The 22,370-nt window shown below is 43.7% G+C and overlaps 2 protein-coding genes across 2 annotated transcripts; both read left to right on the forward strand.

Annotated features, from left to right (window-relative positions):
• The first annotated feature begins 1,627 nt into the window (after positions 1 to 1,627).
• LOC125545861 (uncharacterized) lies at positions 1,628 to 11,233 on the forward strand. Its single transcript, XM_048709913.2, has 9 exons — positions 1,628 to 1,807; positions 1,921 to 2,233; positions 3,028 to 3,203; positions 4,024 to 4,088; positions 4,170 to 4,271; positions 4,376 to 4,531; positions 5,015 to 5,113; positions 10,699 to 10,819; positions 10,902 to 11,233. The coding sequence occupies exons 2-9, from the start codon at positions 2,034 to 2,036 to the stop codon at positions 11,006 to 11,008; spliced, it is 1,026 nt and encodes a 341-aa protein (XP_048565870.1). The 5' UTR covers positions 1,628 to 1,807; positions 1,921 to 2,033; the 3' UTR covers positions 11,009 to 11,233.
• Positions 11,234 to 13,501: 2,268 nt separating this feature from the next.
• Positions 13,502 to 14,287, forward strand: LOC125552818 (uncharacterized). Its single transcript, XM_087546530.1, has 2 exons — positions 13,502 to 13,917; positions 14,082 to 14,287. Exons 1-2 carry the CDS (start codon positions 13,620 to 13,622, stop codon positions 14,105 to 14,107), a joined length of 324 nt encoding a protein of 107 aa, XP_087402656.1. The 5' UTR covers positions 13,502 to 13,619; the 3' UTR covers positions 14,108 to 14,287.
• Positions 14,288 to 22,370: the final 8,083 nt, after the last annotated feature.

Raw genomic sequence — 22,370 nt, forward strand, 5'->3', positions numbered from 1 at the left:
TTTTAGAGGCACAATCACATAAGCAAATCCGTGTCTCTTGGGGAAGGAAAAAAAGAAAACATATTTTTTTTCATTTCCGAGAGGCACGGCCGTGCCTCTTGCGCAAGGAAAAGAAACAAAACACGTTTTTATTGTTTCCGAGAGGCATGGCCATGCCTCGCAAAAGTAAATCCGGGCCTCTTGTGGAATTAAATGCGTGCCTCTCGTGGAAAGAGAAAAATAAACCAATTTCTCTGTGTTCTCAGAGGTTGTGCCTCTCGCAGAAGCAAATCTATGTCTCTCATGAAATCAAATCCGTGCCTCTTGTAGAAGGAAAAAAATAAAATACATTTTTTTCTGTTTCTCAGAGGCTAATTTCGTGCCTCTCGTGGAAGTAAAAACATGTTTTCTCAATTTTTTTTGTAATTTCTTTTTTATTCAAAAGGTAAGAAAGACCGATGGAAAACCAAAAAGCCAAAAAAAGAAAAAATAATATAAAAAGCCAAAAACACGTGTGAAAAGATAAAGAAAACGAAAATTGGAGGGGAGCGCTCAGAGCGCGACACATGGTGACGACCGAGAGTGCGCCAAAGAGTCCACCCCAAGTGACCCTTGCGGGGGCTCCCGAAGGACTACGACTTCGTTAGTTGCTCCTAAGATATAGTCCTGGATTATCTCAGAAAAGAAAAAAAAAGAAAAAAATAGTCCTGGCAGACAAATGTTGACCTACGCGTTACGCGTTGAATATGATGCACCACCCTGCTCTGTCAATAAAATCGGCCTTCGTTGGTTAACTGGGCTGACCTGGGCTTTCTGGTCCAGTGCGCGGGCGACGCCTACCCCGAGCCCACCCTTCCCATTTATTCAAAAGGTTTCATTTCTCAAACTATGTGTCTGGGCTGACCTGGGCTTTCTGGTCCAGTGCGCGGGCGACGCCTACCCCGAGCCCACCCTTCCCATTTATTCAAAACGTTTCATTTCTCAAACTATGTGTCTAAATGTCAAACCGTTTTAACCGTTGGATTTCTCGTATCGAGATCTTCAAAATTAAATACCATGTTGATAGGTCTCGATGATTTTTTTCCAGAAAAAATGGCCGAAAAAACAAAGTGAGAGCACGTTTTTTTCCTTTTCAAAAGGGACGATGTGGAAGCATATTTGTGCCTACACTAGAATTAAGTGCGTGCCTTTCGCGAAAAAAGGAAATTTTTTCCTTTCCGAGAAAAGCAAATCCATGTCTTCATAAGAATTAAATTTATGCCTCTCGCAGAGGATTTTTTTTAAAACGACCGTGCCTTTTGCGAAAATAAACCCATGCCTTGAGGAGAAATAAATCTGTGCCTCTGTGCCTCTCGTGGAAGGGAAAAACAGATTTTTTTTCTTTAAAGAGGCATGATTGCGCCTCTCGCAAAAGCAAATTCGTGCCTCAACGAGAATTAAATTTGTGTCTCCCACGAAAAAAAACACATATTTTTTCTCTTTTCGAGAGTCACTATCATGCCTCTCGTGAAAGTTTTCTTTTTTAGAGACATTCGTGAAAGTAAATCTGTGCCTCAAGTTGATCTCATAAAATCGGCCTTCTTTGGTTAACTGGGCCAACCTGGGCTTTCTGGTGCGGTGCGCGGGCGACGCCTACCCCCGAGCCCGCACTTCCCGGTCTATCTCCTCCCGATACAACTGACGCAGGCCCGGCGGCGGCGGCGGATTTCACTCCTCCGGTCCTCCCCCGACTCCTCCCTTACCCGCCCGCCGCCGGCGCCCGCAACCTCTCCCGGACGCACCCCTGCCGAGGATCTGCGCCGCCGACGAGCCCCCGGCGCTGCGATAGGTAAGGCCCATCTAATCCAGTCGCATTGCACGATTTGTGAGGCCGGAGAGGTTGCTGGCGGGATGTGAGACCCTCTAATTAAATTACCGCCATTTCTTGTTGCTCCGCCGCAGGCTCGGCTCGTTGGATTCGAGAGTAAGCAGGCCGGCCGGCCGGCCGCCCCTCGTTGCCACCGACAGCCCGCGCTATAAGCCAAGCCTGGCGGGCAGCGCGAAGCCGCACGCGCATGCGCCACCACCACCTCCTCCGCTGCCGCGCGATGCCTATCCTGCCGTCGCCGCCGAGGACGCTGCGGGTTTCGGGGAGCCTTGTGCACCACCGCCTCATCCGATGCCGTGGGTTGCCTATCCCGCCGAGGACGCCGGGGGTCTCGGGCGGGCGCCTCTTCTCCTCCCTGCCGCTCCCGCCGCCTCTCCAGTCCCCAAGGTACCCCCTTCCATCCTTTTGTGCTTTGCAAGTTGTGATTCCTCGGAACCTGCTTGGACATATGGTAGATCTGCCTCTGGCGGCAGGCAGTAGAGGTCATGCTGCCAGTGTATGGCTATATGGCCTTTTCAACCAGTTGTTAGAGGTATCGTTCGACGGCGAGGGGAATCGAGGATGTGAGGAGAGCAGCAAGGGGATCAACCCATGTCTTGTGACCTCGTGGTGGCGGCCATAGGCGACGGCGGCGTGACACTATGCTCCATGTCTCTCCTTAATATGAAACATACTTTATATTAGACAATGCCGGAGATTGCCAAGATTACTGGCTTCTACTTGCTATTACCGATCTTGTTTGTTCACTAAAAATTGTGAAATAGGTACACTTATGTGCATGAAAATAATGTAGTGCATGAGAATTGAGCACATCACAAATCACCAACTATTAGGATGAGACGACCGTTTGCTTTTTGTTCTGACAGAGCGAAGATTGTTTGCCTGGTTAGATTTTTCATAGGGGCTGGTGTTGGGCATTCACTGAAGGAGAGATTGTCGGGTTTTATTATAACTCTCCTTATAATCTCTATTCCTATATACTCCCTGATATTGGCATATGGATAGAATGATTAGCTTTTGGTTCAGTAATTGTTCCCCTGGGTTAGGTAAGGACTGTACTTGATGAGTATAACTCTTTAACATTTGCAAATGGTTGGCTTCTTTTTTCTTATAATAGCTATTTGGTGAATTGAAATATTTTGAAGACATTGGTTTATGTGTTTATTTCTGTTGTATTGTAGAGAGGTGCATGTTTGGTATCTTTGCCCCGATGAGCTGAATAATCAGTCCCAGCTGAATATGTATGAAGAACTCCTGTCTCCTTCTGAAAGAAAGTATGCTGACTCTATGAAAGCAACATTGTTGCGGAAAGATGTTGTTTTGTCCCGTGCATTGTTGCGCACCACCCTCTCAAGATGTATGTAACCACCAACTGCCTATTGCACGGTCGATCACACTTAATTGGATTTTCATGCCTGTTACTAACTTACTGTTTGAACTGCAAAAATGTCTTATATTTAGTTACAAAGGAATCATCATTCAAGAGATCTTTTTGTATGTTATTCTTGTTATTATTAGTTATTTAATACGGAAATTGGTTGCAGATTTTAGATTCACAAGCATATATGTTGGTTAGGATTGACAACAAATATAATCCTTTCCATGGGTTGTGCTATATATAAAAACTATTTTAGTTTATATACCCTGTAATCTTTGTAATCATCAGGAAAACTCTATCTTTTTAAGAAAACAACTTAATATTTCTGGAGAGCTTCGGAGCTACTGCAATTTATGACTCTTAGATGCACTGAGTTATATTGCCTTTGAACTTTGCCCGTAGATAGGTGGGCTTCCATTTGCGCATTCATCTTGTCTTACATATACAGGAAGTATATGATTCAAAATCATCGATGTCATGTAAACTGGGCTTCTTGCATCGGTAGATGTATTTTTCCCCCTACTAGGTGTATTATCACTATCTGATGCAATTTTTTTTGCAAATAGTCCTAAAAATGGAGAATGAACATATCTTCCACTTGACCTGAAACATGGAAGTTTGACATGCTGCTCAATGTTAAGTTTATAAGCATGTTATCTTGTCAATAATTATACTATATACTCGTCTTGTTAGTTCTTATCAACTACTCCCTCCGTATCAAAATATAAGATGTTTTTTTGACACTGTCATTAACAGAATTACTGATATGCTTATTTCTAATTTGTTTGAACTAGATTAGATACAGATTGTAAAATTGATCCGAGGTCATTTGAGTTTAAGAAGAACAAATTTGGCAAACCTGAGGTAACGGCTTCAGCAGTTATTTTTTCTGCAATTTAAAACCTTGTACTAATTTGCCTTTGGTTGCTCTCCATGTTTAATCAGGTATTGTGGCCACTGGATGATAGCACTGCGGAGCAACCTTTGCATTTCAATATTTCACACACAACTTCTTTGATTGCCTGTGGCATTGCCATTAATGCTCATGTATGTTCCTTGCCCCTGTGACTATCAAAATGAGAAAGAAATGACCATGTTTCTGTTGCTTTGGATGTTATTCAGTTGATATTGCTATTTATGTACTGTCTCAGATTGGCATTGATGTTGAAGAGAAGAAGCGGAATACAACCAAGAATATTTTATCTCTTGCTCGCCGTTACTTCACCCCTTCTGAAGTTGATAGTCTAGCTGAGATTTCTGATTCAGATGCTCAGCGGAAGGAATTCCTGAAACTATGGACTCTTAAAGTTAGTGAGGCTCTCTTTGGTCCTCTACTTATAGCCCTTTCATGCACATTCACTACGTTGTGCTGGTGTACATTCTGTAGAACATTGAGCAGTGATGGTATTTTCCAGTACTAGGGTAGAATGTATCCTCTGGCCCATAACGTAGTCTAATATGACCACCTAAAGCATACTGTAGCTGACTTAATTGTTCTTTGATATAGAAATGCAGGTCTGGAATGTGTCTAGAGTGAACTCATTTTAATGCTAACTAGCTAAATCCTTCCTTACATATGGTTATATTAAATTAATCAAATTGAAGGACACATAGATGGGCACCTTATGAATAGTGCTTTTGTGGAAAAAGGAATCGGTATGAGAAGAGTTAGCGCCAAAGTGGGTTTGCAGCAAATGTTGCCCTATGTAAATTTAATATTCATAGTACTGATTACTGATACGATGTTTTAAAATAAATTGCTTACATAGAATTGATGTATAAATTTTTAGGAAGCATATGTAAAAGCTCTTGGAATGGGTTTCTCAGGTGCTCCATTCAGTACTTTTTCTATAATGCTGGAAATAAGCAAGGGAATTAGGATTTCTAAGGTATACATCTTCAACCTTTCCCTTTTGTTGCTGTCTTTAACGTATGCTATATGTGTAAGGGAGCTCTGGAACTATGTATCTTAAAAAAAATCCACATGATATTCTGTGACATCTTCTGACACGTGGGTCTCCTGGACACCTAACATTCCTTTTGGCCCAACTGTCAGATGACATGTTAAGCAAATTTCACAAGGAAAAGTATATGGTTATTATGCATTACTAGTTATCAACCCATGCAGCTGTTTGGGCTAGATATTTTATATGACACGTAAATAAGAAAAAGGTCGAACAATATATTTCTTTAATGGACACTACGGGCTCCTTGTGTGGGAGCATTCAACACTGGGTACACCCTTTGTGCAATGGAAACTTCAGAATGCAACAGGAATATGATGAAAAATAGAACCCGTTAGAAATAGTCGTGTAAGTCAACTTTATTTAGGCAGATAATGTACATGATCTGCTGGATGTGTATTTCACATGTAGATGACAATGTAACAAAAAATTGAAACACAATTCTAAGCCTATTGGAACCCAGATACACATTACTCTACTAATCCTTACATTGTTTTTTTTCCGAGAAAACGCAAAGGATCTTTGTGTTTCATTTCATTGAAAGGAAAGAGAGAACAAGCCTCCTAGGAGGTGAGTTTTACAATGCCATCGGCCGATTAGTGTTCATCCCAGGAAGTGGGCAGAACAACCCTAAGTCCGTGGGCTCCGGCGTTTTCCCAACAGCGGGCCTTGTCTTTGATCCTATCTACTAGCAAATCTATCGAGGGCGTCGTGTTGTCAAAGACGCACACGTTCCTGTGTTTCCAGATCATCCATGGAACTAGCAAGGCAATGGACCTGAGGGCCTTGCGATGCGTCGTCGGCGTGTGCTCGTTCGCGCGCAGCCATCATGCCATGACAGTGGGCTCCTAGTCCGGTGGCCAGGTCGGCATGCGTAGCCAAGGCAAGATGCCATGCCATGTTTGGCGAGTGAAGGGGCAGGCCAGGAGCAGCTGCTGGAGTGTTTCAGTAGCTTGGTCACATAGAAGGCACCTGGGGTGATGCTGCAGCCCACGTCGAGCGAGCCTCTCAGCCGTCCAGCAGCGATCTTGATTCACCAACTAGTGAAAGAATTTTACTCTTGGCGGCGCCCAGCTTTTCCAAATCAGCTTCTAGGACGTGCATCGCGTTGAACCATGGAAAGTGGCCACATAACATGACTGCGCCGAGTAGGTACCGTTGGCCGTCCACCTTCGAAGCAGTCGGTCTGGTTCATTCGAGAGGTTGGTACGGTTCACGGTCTGCTAGATCATCAGGTATTGGCCTATCTCGTGGAGGCCAAGGGCTCCCTGGATATCACAAGCCCAGGAGTTCCTGGCCAGCCCTTCTGCTACCGTCCTTGATTTTTGTTGCCGCTTGGGGATGCACTGGTAGAGCAGCGGGGCGAGCTCGCGGATGGACTTTCCGCTAAGCCAGTGGTCCTCCCAAAACAGGGCAGACATGCCGTTCCTAATAGCCAAGTTGATGCAACATCTTAAGCGATTGCCTGACAAGGATGAAGTTATCGTGGAGGCTGCGTCCGGTGATGAATGCGTTCTGGTTACGACTAACCAGGCTGTCCAGCTTTGGGGCAAGGCGCAGCGATAGTACTTTCGTGAAGATCTTGGCCACCAGGTGTATCAAGCATATCGGCCGGTAGTCATGTAGCTGGTGGGCGTTAGCACGTTTGGGCAATAGGGTCATGAGGGCTTGGTTAAGCTTGCTGAATCCGCGGCCTCAACTCGTACAGCTGCTGGCAACGTCCCATACCTTCGCGGTGAAGGGCACATCGAGGCTCGCGAGGTTACCCGGATCAATAAGTTGCTCCAAGTCCATCGTGATGTCGCGATTGGCGGACATGCCCAAGATTCTTTCAAAGTGCTCAAATGCCGTCTGCGCCATCTCGTCATGGTCGGTGAGCACATGCCCATCCACGGCCAGACTGAAAACCAGTTCTTCTGCCATTGGAAGGAGCATTGCCGGTGGAAGAAGCTGGTGTTGGCGTCGCCGTCCTTGAGCGTGGTGATGCGCGCACACTGTTGGGCGATGGTGCGGTCAAGGGATGCGAGGCCAAGGTATGTAAACTTGAGTTGCTTCCGCAGCCAATCTTCCGGTGGGGTGAGCACGCGAATCCCCTGTGCCTTGTCGAAGCGCGCAATGAGTTCACGGAAGATGGCCATCCTATCCTGGATGTTGCCTATCGACTTGGCACTCCAGCTGGTGAGGCTGTGGGCCGTGGCCTGCAGGCGTATCATGAGGCGATGGAAGGGGTCCGGGTCATGAACTGAGCCCCAAGCCGTGGCCACCATGTCGTGAAACCCATCAAGTCTCAGCCATAAGTCCTCGAAGTGGAAACGCCGGTGCGCCGCAGGCATGGGGGAGCAGTCTAGCAGAAGCGGGTTGTCGTCCGACACGATGGACGCGAGGCAAAGAAGATGGCACTCACCATGTGCCTCCTCCTAGTCCAAGGTGCAGAGCACGTGGTCCAAGTGCACCAAGGTGGGTGGGGATTGCTCGTTTGACCAAGTAAAACGGCGTCCCTTTAGGTATATTTCCTTCAACGTGAGGTCGTTAACAAGACGGCGAAATACATTGCATTAGTTGCATGATTTGTCGGATCACCAACAACCACACTAATTTTTTGCTAATGGAGGTTTCCATGGTGTTTCCACTCTTAATTCGAATATCTCAACTTACTATAGTGTCGACAATCATCCCTTAGCATTAACAATTTTTTGGGGTGAGAGTGTAGAATGTTTCGGGCCCTCGCATCGTCCTCCCGAGGGCGACTCAGGGGTGACTAGGGTTCCCAGTGCTGCTGTGCCCTTCTTCCATCTCCCTTGCCGCCACCAGAGGAGGACGTCGAGAAAGCTTGCGTGGATGCCAGTGAAGGTGGTGGTGAAGCTCGTGTTGCTCCGTTTCTCTAGCAAATGGCTGCAGATGCTGGGGTAGCGGCCCTCGATGGCGTGGCGGTGATGTCTTGGTGGCAGGCGGCGCCCACAGATGCTGGTGGCTGGATACCTTGGTCGCTTGGGCGGCGAGGAGTCAGCGGGCGGTGGTCGATACGCAAGTCCTTCAGCTTGAGGCCCTAGAGCTGAAGGCATGGCCTCCTCCTCGCCAACCTTGGTGCTCGGCAACCTCCGTCGCTGGTACCCTCTTTGGTGTAGGTGTTGCGGGTCTGGGTCCGGGGGAAACCCTTGGCTGGCTGGTTGGGCCACGGCAATGGCGACGCCCAAGGGCACCACTTTCCTCCTTGGAGGCGTGGCTGAGGACTCTTCCTCCCACCCCTCGCCACTTTCCTGAGCGAAAGCTCAAAATCGGCTCTGGATTTGGCGGCGACAGCGACATGCGTGTCGTTTCTCCTTGGAGACGCCATCCGGGGAATGCTGGACTTGGATGAGTGGTGTTGTGGTGTGGAGGTGTCCGGGGGCTTTGAGTCTCTAGCGGCAGCGAGCGATGCTATTTTCTGCAGGTCCGGCGCCTTACCTTTGGTGGTGCTCTCAGCTCCGGTGTGCGTTGGTAATTGGTATGTTCATGTGGGTCGACATCCTCGTCCCTAGGTGGAGATGGTGGCAGTGTTAAGTATGTGATCCGAGTGCCCGGTCCCTCTTTGTGAAGGCTGACCATGTTTTCAATGTGTTCGTTGCCTAGGCTTGGCCCCAGTGCTGTTCTTTCGTGTTTGATTGCTCCTAGTAGCTTTCCCTCCTTGCTTGTGTTTCGGAGGATGGCAGGGCTGCAGTCGGCGTGGTGTGCTTCATGCAAGTCGTTTGTTGTGAAGTCTCCGTGTGGTCGTGAAGCTGGCTCCTTGCCTAATTCTCGGGTGAGCGCCTCTTCTTGCCGACAGTGCGGCGTCTTTCGAGCCAGGACGAGAGGGTAGCGTCCCTCTCTTCCCATGGCTACTGGCTGATCCACTGCTGCCTCTTCTGCTTAGTTGTTTTAGGTTCTTCAGTGTGGTGGCAGCGACAGTTGCAAGCTGTGCTTTCATTTTCTGTCTTGTGCTTGCTGTGTGTATTGCGTTGTAAGCTCTTTCAGCTCCTTGTACCGTTCTGCTGTTGTTTGATATTGGTTTTGTGTAATCCCTGGCCCGTTGATGGCGTGCTCTTCTTGAGCCTTCTTTCTAAAAGAACAAATGTTGAACCAAATTCAGCAGGAAGTTTGGTCTAACAGACAATTAGGGAGATGAGAAGATAAATAATAGAGGGTAATCATGCAGGGATATTCCCGTTGAAGTGAAACTTTTAAGTATAATAAAGTTCAATCCGTGATGACCGACAAGAAACCCTCCCACAAACAAAGGCTTGACTTTTAACAATGAGACGAAGTGTGTCAAATTCATTGTTCTTTCTAGGAGACTCCATGGAAACCTATAAGCCTGCAACCATAGCAACACCCATCATTTGGGTCCCTAGTGTGTAGTAGAGGGCTCATTTATCCATCGTAAGCATTTATTTACCAATTTTTCATGTCACTGTTACTGAAGACTGCATAGACCAAATACCAGTTAAAAAAATATTATCTGCATGAATGATGCGCTGTTGATGAAAACATGGAAATTATATATACTGACAGTCATAATTCAGTCCCAAATTTTCAACATTTTTTACTTCACATATGACATATGTACCATTGATATAAACATACTTCCCATTTGACTGGTAAATCTGAAGACAATCACAGGTAAACCTAAAAGAAACTAAAGCAAATTAGAGGACAGACGTGAAGAGAAGAGGTACAATGCAGTATACCCACAACCGATTTTAGCAGTTGTTTCAGAATACATGCACTTACGAGAGTACTCACTACAGGAATGGTGTTGCATGTCCACACAATGTGAACATTGGGATCAGGAAAACTAAGGAAAAGTTCACAATTATGACTTGGGATTTCATCTAAAATCAAAGGTCAAGAACACAACATTTGAATTAATTAAGCACATCCGCACTTTGAGTTCTGACACACCCATACATCGTCAACAATCTCCTCTCTGCTGCAAAATACACATTAGAAAACCAAGCTTTTCTGATCTCAAGCCCTACAAGCAGCAGAGTTCATATACTCCATAGATTTTCTTGATCAGACATTAGGGATAAGGCATATTTGTTGTGGGTCCTTGTTATGAACTCAATAGGTCGGAGAACAGCAGTGAATTTGGGGATTAATGGTTACTTGCGTGTTGAGTTCGGAAAGGATTGCTGGAGAATGGTCTCAAACAGTCTCAAGGAGGATGAACTACTGTGGTGGCCACTCGTAGACGCGTGCATAGGATGCGACGGTGAAGTTAGAGAGTCAACAGGTAAGGAAGGGAAGGAAAACAAAAGGAGGAGTCCATGTGGGAGAGAGCGAGGTTTACTTAATCAAACAGCTACATAGATAACTTGAAGGTAGACCGGATAGATGTTATTTCTCTGGGACAAATTCCCTAGGATTAACGCGAGTCCTCGAAAGGAGCATCTAGTTATTAACTCTAAGATAGTGGTGCCTTGTTACTGTGTTGCAACTTAGCAATAAATCAATTTTAATCAATCTGCCTTGACTCTTGCTGGATCTGTCAGACATCGAATACTTCCAGGCCTGGTTGTGACCATCTGTCTGAGAACTGGCTGTTTACACTAGCGGAGCTAAATAGTTCTCACTACATGTCAGTTTGTATAGAGGACAGCTCCAGAAGTCAAGGTCTGTATATATTTCCAGCTTGGGTAATAACTGTTTGCTTACTTTGTCCTTTCAGTTGCTTCATTGTTGCTGTATATGTCAGGTCCTGAAGACAGTCCAGCATCAGTAGGATTGAAAGTATGGAAGACCGTGCCATTTGTTGAAGATACACTCGTCTCTGGAACAGAAGCTGTAAAACTTATTGCCTGACTACTGAAACATTGTTGTGAAACACACTTGGTCCAGCACCAATAGGTTTTGGTCTCTGCCCACTGAAACGTCATTTTTCCCGTGTTGGCTCTCTTCTCTTGGTGGAAACATTGTTGGTCTGAGCTGCCATTCAATGGCTGGCATTACATTACCGTATGTATCTTCAGAGTTTGTTTGCACAACAATGGCTGGTATTTTTATCAAGGAAAGCACACTCTTAATCTATCTAGAATGTTATATGGGATGCAATGCACTTGAGGTGGTTCTCAGCCACAAATGACGGTCGACAGTCAAGGGGAATGTACTAGGCTTCCTGGAACAATTTAGCTCGTTCTTCAATCTCTAGGACGATGTGACCGCAATAACATCCTCTCCTGCAACAATTCAAGTTCTTTGCCACTGAGCAGTCGTCAACCCACCAAATCACGCATACCAGATCGCCCACATTGTCAAGCACTTTCACCCTATTCTTCATGTTTCAAGTGATCAATCAGAGTAAAAGGTCATTCCAGTTTATGGGGTTCTTGCCGGTTCTGCAATAGTTTGGTCACGTACTCGTCAGCCACAGCCCATACGCACACTGACATTGTGCACTCCAGACGGGAATGCCTTACCCTTGAGGAATCCATGTGACCGTGTATCTTGCATCTCGTGTAACATGCATTCCTATGAACTACTTCCTCCGTATCGATGCATTAGTCATTTTACGAAAACCATATAGTCTCAAAACACTCAGGGGTGGTGCATTAACTCATCTTATTTCTTATTTCTTGACATGAATAAATGAATCAACCAATAAGAGATGTGGGGCGTGTATGTTTTTAATGAGTTGAGACTACCTACCACGGCATGTAGTGGTTAATTCATTGCATGCAATGGTATTAATTAGCTAATGAACATTACGCTCTCTTGTTTTCCCTTCGTTTTGGTCCTGATGCACAACGTAAGATGACTTAGACTACCCATAGTGAGGAGTAACTTTAGTAACATGCATATGTTACTAGTCTATGTTACTACCTGCATAACGAGGAGTAACATATGTATGGTGTCATGCAATACTCCATTTATTAGGTTATAGACTCATCTTGTTTTGGTATGTGTGATGTTACTCATAGTATGAATAACATACAATGTTACCATATGCCTCTTTTTCCTCATTAATTTCTTGCCACATCATCTATCATCTATTTTTACCTAGTTATGTGTGATGTTATCATCTACTTTACTCTCACTATGGAGTACGGAGGGAGTGGCATGATTTTGCCGTGAGGAGTGAGTGCTTGGCAAGCCGTCACAAAAATACCCTGATCTTTGACGGCACTTGGACTCTCCAAAGAGATGTCCAGTTCTTCTCCAACTGTCTTGTTGGAGTTCGACGCTCTACCTTCCAGCCACGCCTCCCATCTTCCCTTGGTGCAAGCGAGCATGATGAGAACACTTGTTTGCAAATAGTTTTACTTGTTTTAAGTACCACTTTATTTATTACCTTTAACAAATTTTCCACGGCAATGCGTAGGGATCATCTAATAGTATACAAATAGGTACCTCGATAGAAAAAAGATACGTGGGCTCAATCAGCAGCGGAGAGCGGCATGGAAGTAAGACAGGGCCAATTGATAAGCCAAAGTAATAGCACTGGCAAAATAAAAAAAATTGTCTCACATGAGCCAACAATTACAGATTTATTAGGCCTCGTAAGCGGGTTGCGCCGTCCCCTCAGAAGCTCCCCTCCTGAGTTAAGCCTTATTTTTTTTGAGATACAGGTCCATTATTGTACATGTCCAGTGTCTTATACTAGTGTGATATATAGAATTCAATGCATATTTCCAAAGTGCGATGCAATATTGTAGCAATTTGCGGTTAATGTTGTAGCTTGTAGATGTGCAACTAATGTATACATTTATTTTTTGATGCAGTACCATATCTTAAAAAGTTAATATAATTAATCTAATGTTATAGCCCGTAGATGTGCAATTAATGTACACATTCCTTTTTTGATGCAATAATATATCTTCAAGATATATATAATTAATGTAATGTTGTACGCTCGTAGATGTGCAATTAATGTACACATTCATTTTTTTGATGCAATACCATATCTTCAAGATATATATAATAATGTATTGTTGTAGCGTGTAGATATGCAACTAATGTACACATTCATTCTTTTCATGCAGTGCCATATCTTCGAGATATATCATATATACAACTAATGTGTGTAAAACGTGTCGATATGAAGTTAATGTACACATTTATTGTTTGATGCTATTTCATATCTTAAAGGTCTAGCCTGTAGATATAAAGTTAATGTACACATTCATTATTTGATACAATATCGTATCTTCAAGATATAGAACTAATGTATGATGTAGCCTCTAGATGTATAATTAATGTATACATTAATTGTCTGACATGGTGCTATATCTTCATGATATACAACTGGTGTATGCGTCTGTATCATCATCTCAAAGAAGGCTATATATACCAAGACATAGCTAGCGAAGTCATGTATCCCACACATTCATAGAAGCCACACAAATCCTATATTATACGATTCTAATATCAAAGGGATAGAGAAGGCTCTAGTGTAGGAGATACAAAAGCCATAGCCATGGCGAAACTCATGTGCTTATGTTTCATCATCCTCACTATTGCGGTAGCCGTGTCGGCTGACGAATGTGAGGGTGACCGACAGGCCATGATCAAGGAGTGTGCTAAGTATCAAAAATGGCCAGCAAACCCGAAGCTAGATCCGTCGGATGCATGCTGCGCCGTGTGGCAGAAGGCAAACATCCCATGCCTTTGTGCTGGTGTCACCAAGGAGAAAGAGAAGATATGGTGTATGGAGAAGGTTGCCTACGTTGCCAATTTCTGCAAGAAGCCATTCCCACACGGCTACAAGTGCGGAAGTAAGTGAAATATATTAAGGGAATTACGATGATCGGCATTTCATACATGCAGTTTTGATATTTATTATTCTTTGGAGTCACACGGCTTTGATTTTAGTTATGCATTTTATATGCTTCTTGCGCTATTCTGATCATATGTTGGGTCAAATTGAATGGTCTTGCAGGTTACACATTTCCTCCTCTCGCGTAGTGATTCTAGTTTAGCCGCGGGAGGAGAAGCATTGGCTTTTACATTATATGTGTGTGGCCTCACAAGAGCTTCCCTTTCACATTTGTAATTCGTGAGGTTTTACTCATAATAGTTTATGTTAATCACTCTGTATGAGAACGTTTGTGAAACTAATAAAGTCTTCTCCTCAAATTGTCTAAATTATGTTTGTTCATACACAATATTTTTGGTTCTATTTACGGCTCATTGCAGGTGAAGGGATCAAGGATATTAGAAGAAATTACTGTTGTTAAAGCAACAACTTTCATGTGCTTTTTATATCCAAAGTTAATGGGTTCATCTATGGCTGAGCTCAACCAATTTTTCATCTTAGTAACTCTTATTCCTGGACCCTGGCTGATGCAAAGCTCCAAATACAACTTACTTTGCTAAAAGTGAGGAGACTCGTGGGGAAGGGGATGAGAAAGATAAATGGCATATTCAGTTAGTTGTATAACTGATTTCACACACAAATCTGGTGTAGTTCGATTGTAACGGCTCCCTTAAGGTTCTTTTTAGCTTATTCTTCTTTAGCTTAATCTTAGATTTTCATTGGCTTGGGCTTGATGATTTCCACGTAGAGACCGCGTGGGACTAGGTGGGATGCTCGGGTAGGACTTTTCTATGACATGTATATCACAAATTTGGGCAAGAAGGCTCTACTTTTCGTCTCTGTGACTAAGGGAACATTAATATAGAAATAGTTAGAACGTGCATAGACATACAAGAGGGAGGAGGAGAGTTAAGGACAAAAAAATAGTTAAAGGTGGACCAAAGGTATCACACCAGGCTACCAAAGTAGCCCTAATTACAGAAGATGAGAAACAGAAGGACCATAGTCTGTTGTCCTCGGCGCAGATGCGCGACTTCTTTCTAATAGAAGACACACACAACATCATCAGCTATCAACGTAATCTGCAAAAGAAGTCTTCATTAGGATAGGCAATTGACAGAGCACACATATGCTTTCTCTGAAAAAGGGTCGACCCCTTTTGGAAAATAACAACTAAAAGGGTCTATGATACATCACTTGTATACACATAGGTCTGCTAGGGAGAATACCATTTTTGAATTTCAACCGCGCAACTTGAGAAGCTCTAGTTTCTACTTGTAGCAGCCTGAGTTGATCAATCATCCAATTCTCATCGATGGCAATCATGTTAAGTTGATTTCCTTCACCACTCTCGCATTCAAAACAAAGAAATTGGAAAAGCCAACTTCTTTCTCACCACCTTTGTAATTCTTCAACACCATTACTTTGAGATGGTTCTCAAGGCATTTCACTGGATTTAGTAGTGGGTCAGACTGAGGATGCAAGTTCTTCATCTTTGCCTTCAAATACTCCTCTCATTGGGAAATGCCAGATACATGTTAAATAGTCAGTTGCTAACTAGACTAGAATATATAAATGAGAATCAAGAATTTATTTCAACATTTAAGGCAAACAAAAATGAGCACTTACAATGACATAGAACTTTTCCAAGAAGGGGAAGCAACTGAGAAGATTGAGAACGACATCCAAATCAGGGCCAGAGAACTTGAGGGCCAAAATATTCCTGGTGCATATCGAGTGGCCTAAGATGGGCCAGATTGTTCCCTAAAAATAAAACAATGGACATGAGAAACAATTATGCATGCATCTAGGATTGCTAGCTGAATGTGAGAGCCAATAAGGGTGTTGTTGATAGCTAGTTGGATGCGACCATTTTCCTAGAACTGGCTATTTACACTCACAGTGCTAAGTAGTTGTCACTACATGTCAATGTGCATAGAGGACGGCTCCAGAAGTCAATGTTTGTATTGCTATGCCAGCTTGGGGTAAATAGTATGTTTATCTTGTCTGTTCTTTTGTCCACTTCATTATTGTTGGTGTATATGTTGCAGGTCCCGAAGATGGTCCAATACCATTAGGATTGAAAGTATGGAAGACCATACCGTTGGTCGAAGATACACATGTGATGGTGCTAAACCCGGTAGATATCGGGTAGGGGTCCCAAGCTGGTGATCTTGGTACGATGGTAACATGACAAAGAATGGACACGGTATTTACTCAGGTTCGGGCCCTCTTAAAGAGGTAAAACCCTTTGTCTTGCTTTGCTGTATTGATTGTGGATGGGGTATAGAGTACATGTTGATCTACCTCGAGATCGTATGTGTGAATGAACCTCTTTGTAGATCTAATGATCTAAGTTGTAATGATCTATTGACTATCCTGGCCTCGGTTTATATAATGTACTGGAGGCCCAGGATTTAGAAGAGTCCTCGTCCTATGCGCCAAGTCTTGTGGAATATCCATTGTATATGTCATGGGCTGCCCGAAGAATCCTAGTAATTAATCGCCACGAGGGTCCTCGGCCCGGCCCTCTTGTCCGTGAGACGACATGGCGAGCACCCCCAACATGTTCCTTCTGGTCCATAAAAACCTCCGTAAAGTTTTGTGGCATTTGGACTCCGTCTGATATTGATTTTTTGCGATGTAAAAAACATGGAAAAACAGGAACTGGCACTTGGCACTATGTCAATAGTTTAGTACCAAAAAATGATATAAAATGACTATAAAATAATTATAAAACATCCAAAATTGATAATATAACAACATGGAACAATAAAAAATTATAGATACGTTGGAGACGTATCAGCATCCCCAAGCTTAACTCCTACTCGTCCTCGAGTAGGTAAGTGATAAAAATAGAATTTTTGATGTGGAGTGCTGTTTAACATGTCATATCATATTCTTTTCTTTATAGCATGGACATTTGGACTTTTTATGTGATTCAAAGCAATAGTCTAGTTTTGACATAATAATTTAGATACTCAAGCATATCAACAAGCAACCATGTCTTTCAAAATATCAACGCTAAAATAAGTTATCCCTAGCCCATCATGATCAAACATTGATCCATTCATGAAACACACTCGAATATTAGCTACACCCAATACTTAAGTACGATCATATTGCCTCCTAGTTGGTGCTTTTTATAAGAGAAGATGGAGACTCAAATTCAAAAATAAAAATTGCATAAAGTAGAAGAAAGGCCCTTCGCAGAGGGAAGTAGGGATTTGTAGAGGCGCCAGAGCTCAAAGCGAAAAACTTAGAGATAAATACATTTTGGGAGGTGTATCCATCCCACCAACTAATAGTTCCCAATACTTTCCATGCATAGATATATCATAGGCGGTTCCCAAACAGAAAATAAAGATTATTCCTTTTTCCATCATAACTTTCACTTTCCATGGCTAACCGTATCCACGGGTGCCCTCCATACCAACACTTTCCAAGGAATTTATTATTTGACAACATAAAGTAAATTCATTTTTGCATTTCGGGACTGGGCATCCCTAATACCTTTGCTTTACTCTCGTGTAATGACAAGTGAATAAACACTCATCTTGAGAATAACATATCTAGCATGGAAAATATTAGCCACCCCTCACCGCTCCGCGAGCGAAACAAACACACAAAAGAGAAGTTTATTTTGAAAATTAGAGATGGCACGTGCAAATTTGCTTAGAACAACAAAAGAATACCACATATAGGTAGATATAGTGGAGTCATGTGGAAAAACTGGGTTAGAGGTTTTTGGATGCACAAGTAGTGATCATACTTAGTGCAAAATGAAGGCTAGCAAAAGATTGGGAAGTGACCAACTAAGAAACAGATAATCTCATAAGCAAGCATTAAGCATAATTAACACCGAATAATGCACCACAAGTAGGATATAGTTTTCATTGCATGATTATTGACTTTCGTGCATGCATAGGGAATCACAAATGTTAACACCAATATTCTTACTAGAGCACAATTGCTCATCAACATAACTCACATATCACATCATCATATCTCAAAACTATTACTAAGAATCAAGTTTATTTTGTCCAATGATCTTCATGACATTTTTTTTCTTTATCCTTCTTGGATATCTATCACTTTGGGACTAATTTTCATGTGTTGCTTTTCATAAGCTCAAACAAATATAAGTGAAGATCATGAGCATAATAATTTTTTCTTTCTCTCAAAATAATTTAAGTGAAGCAAGAGAGAATTTCTTCAAAAATACTAAGCACACCATGCTCAAAAAGATATAAGTGAAGCACTAGAGCAAGTCCTAGCTCATAAAAAAATTTAAGTGAAGTATAGAGAGCAATTCTAACAAGTCATGATATAATTTTGGCTCTCTCTAATAGGTGTGTCCAGCAAGGATTGATGACTTAAAACACAAAATAAAACAAGCAAAGACTCATATCATACAAGACGCTCCAAGCAAAAAACATATCATGTGACGAATGAAAATATAGTTTCAAGTAAAATACCGATGATCGTTGGAAGAAAGCGGGGATGCCACTCGGGGGCATCCCCAAGCTTAGTTGGTTGCTCATTTTTGGATAATAGCTTGGGATGCCGGGGCATCCCTCAGCTTAGGCTCTTCCATCCTTCCTTCATCCATCGTAAGATAACCCTAAACTTAAAAACTTCAATCACACAAAACTCAACAAAACCTTTGTGAGATCCGTTAGTATAAGAATAATAAACCACTACTATAAGTGTTGTATCAAACCAATTCATATTTTGTTTTTGTATTATATCTACTATATTCCAACTTTTTTATGGCAAAAACTCATCAAAGAAAACCATAGAGCCATCAGAATAAGCACACAACACAAAGAAACTAGAATATGTCAAAAGAGAACAGTCTGTAGCAATCTGACTATTTGGAATACTTCTGTAGCTCCAAAAATTCTAAAAAATTAGGAAGATCGGAGAAATATGTATATTGATCTACTTCAAGTGGAACAGGTATTTTATCGCTCTTTGGTAAAATATAAAAATTAATCTTGTGAGCGTAAAAGTTTCTATTTTTCAGCAAGATCAAACAACTATCACCCAAGAAGATCCTAAAGGCTTTACTTGGCACAAACACTAATTAAAACACAGAAAACACAATCATAACAGTAGCATAATTATGGTAACACACAAAATCAGAAAGCAAAAAGCAAAAATATATTTTATTCATTTGGTTGCCTCCCAACAAGCGCTATAGTTTTACGTCCATAGCTAGGCATAAAGCAAGGATCTAAGTTTTGTCATCTTTGGTTCGAGATCCATAAGATGCCCTCATGATTGATTCATAAGGTGGCTTAATTCTAGTTCTAGGAAAGTGTTCCTGTGACGCCCCGAGACCGACGCTTCAGAAGACTTCCATATTTTCGTGATCGCCGTGTGTTTCATTTGTGCTTGCTCTTTTATCTTTGCATTGCATCATGTCATCATGCCATCATGTCATTAATCTTTGCAACTCAAATAAATAAAGCGTATGGATTTTCAGTCCATTTAAACCGAGAGAATTCACATGGTGATTCTCTTTATAACATATCCTCCCGATATTAGGGAGCTATATTAAATATTCCATTTTCGAAATCACCCATAAACACACTTGCAAATAATCACATGCCTTTTCCCGCTTCAAGTTTGGTCCCCAAACTTTGCCCATATTTTCTTTCATCGCTTTCCTGATCTCCACAAAAATTCCGAATATTTTTGGACACTCCGAAATCCTACACTCCATTCAAACTACTTTGGTGCAAGTTAAATAATTTTGGATTTAACTTCCCTGATTTTTGCCGGAACCATTTTTGTTGGGTTGGAAATATTTCATTTAGCCCTACAAAATATGTCCCACCATCTAATTCTTGTTCATGGTCTTTTCTCTTAATTATTTTGACCTCTCTCTCTATTTTTTTCTTCATCTAAAGGGAATAAGGGAGAGAGGAAGAGCCCAGTCAAACCTCTTGGGCCTCCTATAGCCGCCGGCCACTAGGCCAAGGCCCAGTCGAACCTCCCCTGCCTAACCCTAGCCCGTAGCCCCGCACTCTGCTCGTTCCCCTCCTCTCGATCTCTCAATCTCGTCCCCCACACCGCCGCCACTCACACACACACAGACACACACACACACGCATCGGGCCAGGGAGAGGAGCTCCCTGCACCCGATCCCCTCGCCGCCTCCACCGCGAGACCCCCACGTCCGACCTCCTCCTTGCCGCCCTTGGTGCCGCGCCACCGGACCTTACTGTCGCCCTCATCGTCGACCATCACTGCCCCTGCAGCCTCCCCTCCTCTGCGTCGTTGCCTCCCATGGCGCCACGCCCGGCCTCCCGCGCCACCACCATCTCCAGTCGCATGCGTCGTCACCTTCCCCTCGTCGGCCTCATCGTCGACCATCACTGCCCCTGCAGCCTCCCCTCCTCTGCATCGCCCGGCCTCCCTTCCTCTACTCCCTTCGCACCTCCGGCCGCCCCTTCACGCGCCCTATGCCACAGCCGCCCGACGCCTCTGCTTGTCCCGCTACTCATGGCCGGCGTAGAGGTTCCAGCCTTCGACAGCAGCAGCTACAAGTCCGGCAGTCCTAGCAGCGCCATGGCCTTGCCTCCTCCATCAGCTACTCCACCCTCGGCCATCCCCATGACCACCATCTGTGCCACCTATGCCTGCTGTCGCCGCTACCCTTGCTAGCTCCGCGTCCATGCCTCTGCTGCTGGTCCTTGCTGTCGAGAGATTCTTCGATGGCCTCCTCCTTGCCTCTGCACGCCGACACCTGTTGTTGCTGGACGCAAGTTTGCCCATGATGTATATGCCAAGACCCCGAGATCGACTTCACGAACTGGAAGTACCCCTTTGAGTTCGTCAAGGCCCTCATGTACCACTACAGCCGGTGTGTTTTTTGTCAAGTCCAACTACGACATAAACGACTACACAATGACTCCGAAGAACATGGAAACGCCAAGTTCCCCTCCGAACGTGAACGACTACACCCGGTGATGGGACAAGTACCCCGACAACATGTACCACTACGCCCAATTTCCATTACCAAAGACCGCGAGTACAACTACGTCCACAGCGTGTCGTGTATGACTACCGTCGCTTGGGTGCAACGAAACACCAAGTACCATGACGACCATCGACATGTACCCCTACACCGCACCGAAACGCCGAGTACCTCGCCGTGACCCCGAACATCTATGGAAACTTGTGCGACTATGAACGTGAACAACTACCGTCGTCGTGGATCCGACAAGTTTGCAAGTACAACTACTTCCTCTATGACCCGCGAGAACAGCTACTTTCACTACCGTCGCGAGAACAACTACTTCCCTCGACGTACCCGAAACGCTCCGAGAATGCACCCTTGGAAGGTATAACCGCCGGAACGATGCCCATGAACGAATGCATGTGTTGTATGAGATGCATGTTTAGATGTTGTATTCGCCCGTGAACGTTAGTTGTTCCTCCTCGTTGCCATGCCGTCCACCCGTAGGAACCCGGTTACCGGGATCACCCCCACCATCCTTTGCACGCTCCCGCCACACTACCTTTTGCATCGGTACTTCCGTGAGCTACCAGAACCGATATGTTGCTGTGGTATCATTTTCGGATTCATCGCAGTGGCACCCCTTTTCGTTTCCGCCACAATGACAAATACTTCATAATATGCTCATGTCAACATTCTCATAAAATTGCATAAACTTGCACATGTCATCCGCATCATGATAACAACATCAAGAATGTTTAAAATTGGTGTTTGCATTAAATTGCTAATGCACATGAGGATTTACCGGAATTGTTGTTTGATGTTTCCGGCCTCATTAAAAATGCCTAACTGTGTATTCTACTCATGTTTCACCTCTTGCCATGTTAACAACATTTAATATTGTTGAGTTCATAACCGAGGTCGAACTAAATAAGTCATGTGGTGTTTCATCAATATGCAACTCGTTGCATATTGAGCTCCACTTAATTTGTAGTATTGTTTGTTGCACTTTGCCATGCCATGCCTCGTTAAACCAGACATGCATCATACTTGGTTGTGCATTATGCCATGTTTATGTGATGGTTGTTTACTATGTTGTTTGCTTCTTTCCGGGTTGCTTCTCTCGTTAGCTTTGGTTCCGTTCCGGAGTTGTGAGGATTCGTTCGACTACGTACGTTTGTCTTCTTCATGGACTCATTCTTCTTCCTTGCGGGATCTCAGGCAAGATGACCATACCCTCAAAATCACTTCTATCTTTGCTTGCTAGTTGCTCGCTCTATTGCTATGCCGCGATACCTACCACTTGTTATATCATGCCTCCCATATTGCCATGTCAAACCTCTAACCCACCTTTCCTAGCAAACCGTTGTTTGGCTATGTTACCACCTTTGCTCAGCCCCTCTTATAGCGTTGCTAGTTGCAGGTGAAGATGAAGTTTGTTC

The sequence above is a fragment of the Triticum urartu genome, chromosome 1A (genome assembly GCF_056163025.1).
Source record: "Triticum urartu cultivar PI428250 chromosome 1A, HENAU_Tu73, whole genome shotgun sequence".
Classification (NCBI taxonomy): domain Eukaryota; kingdom Viridiplantae; phylum Streptophyta; class Magnoliopsida; order Poales; family Poaceae; genus Triticum; species Triticum urartu.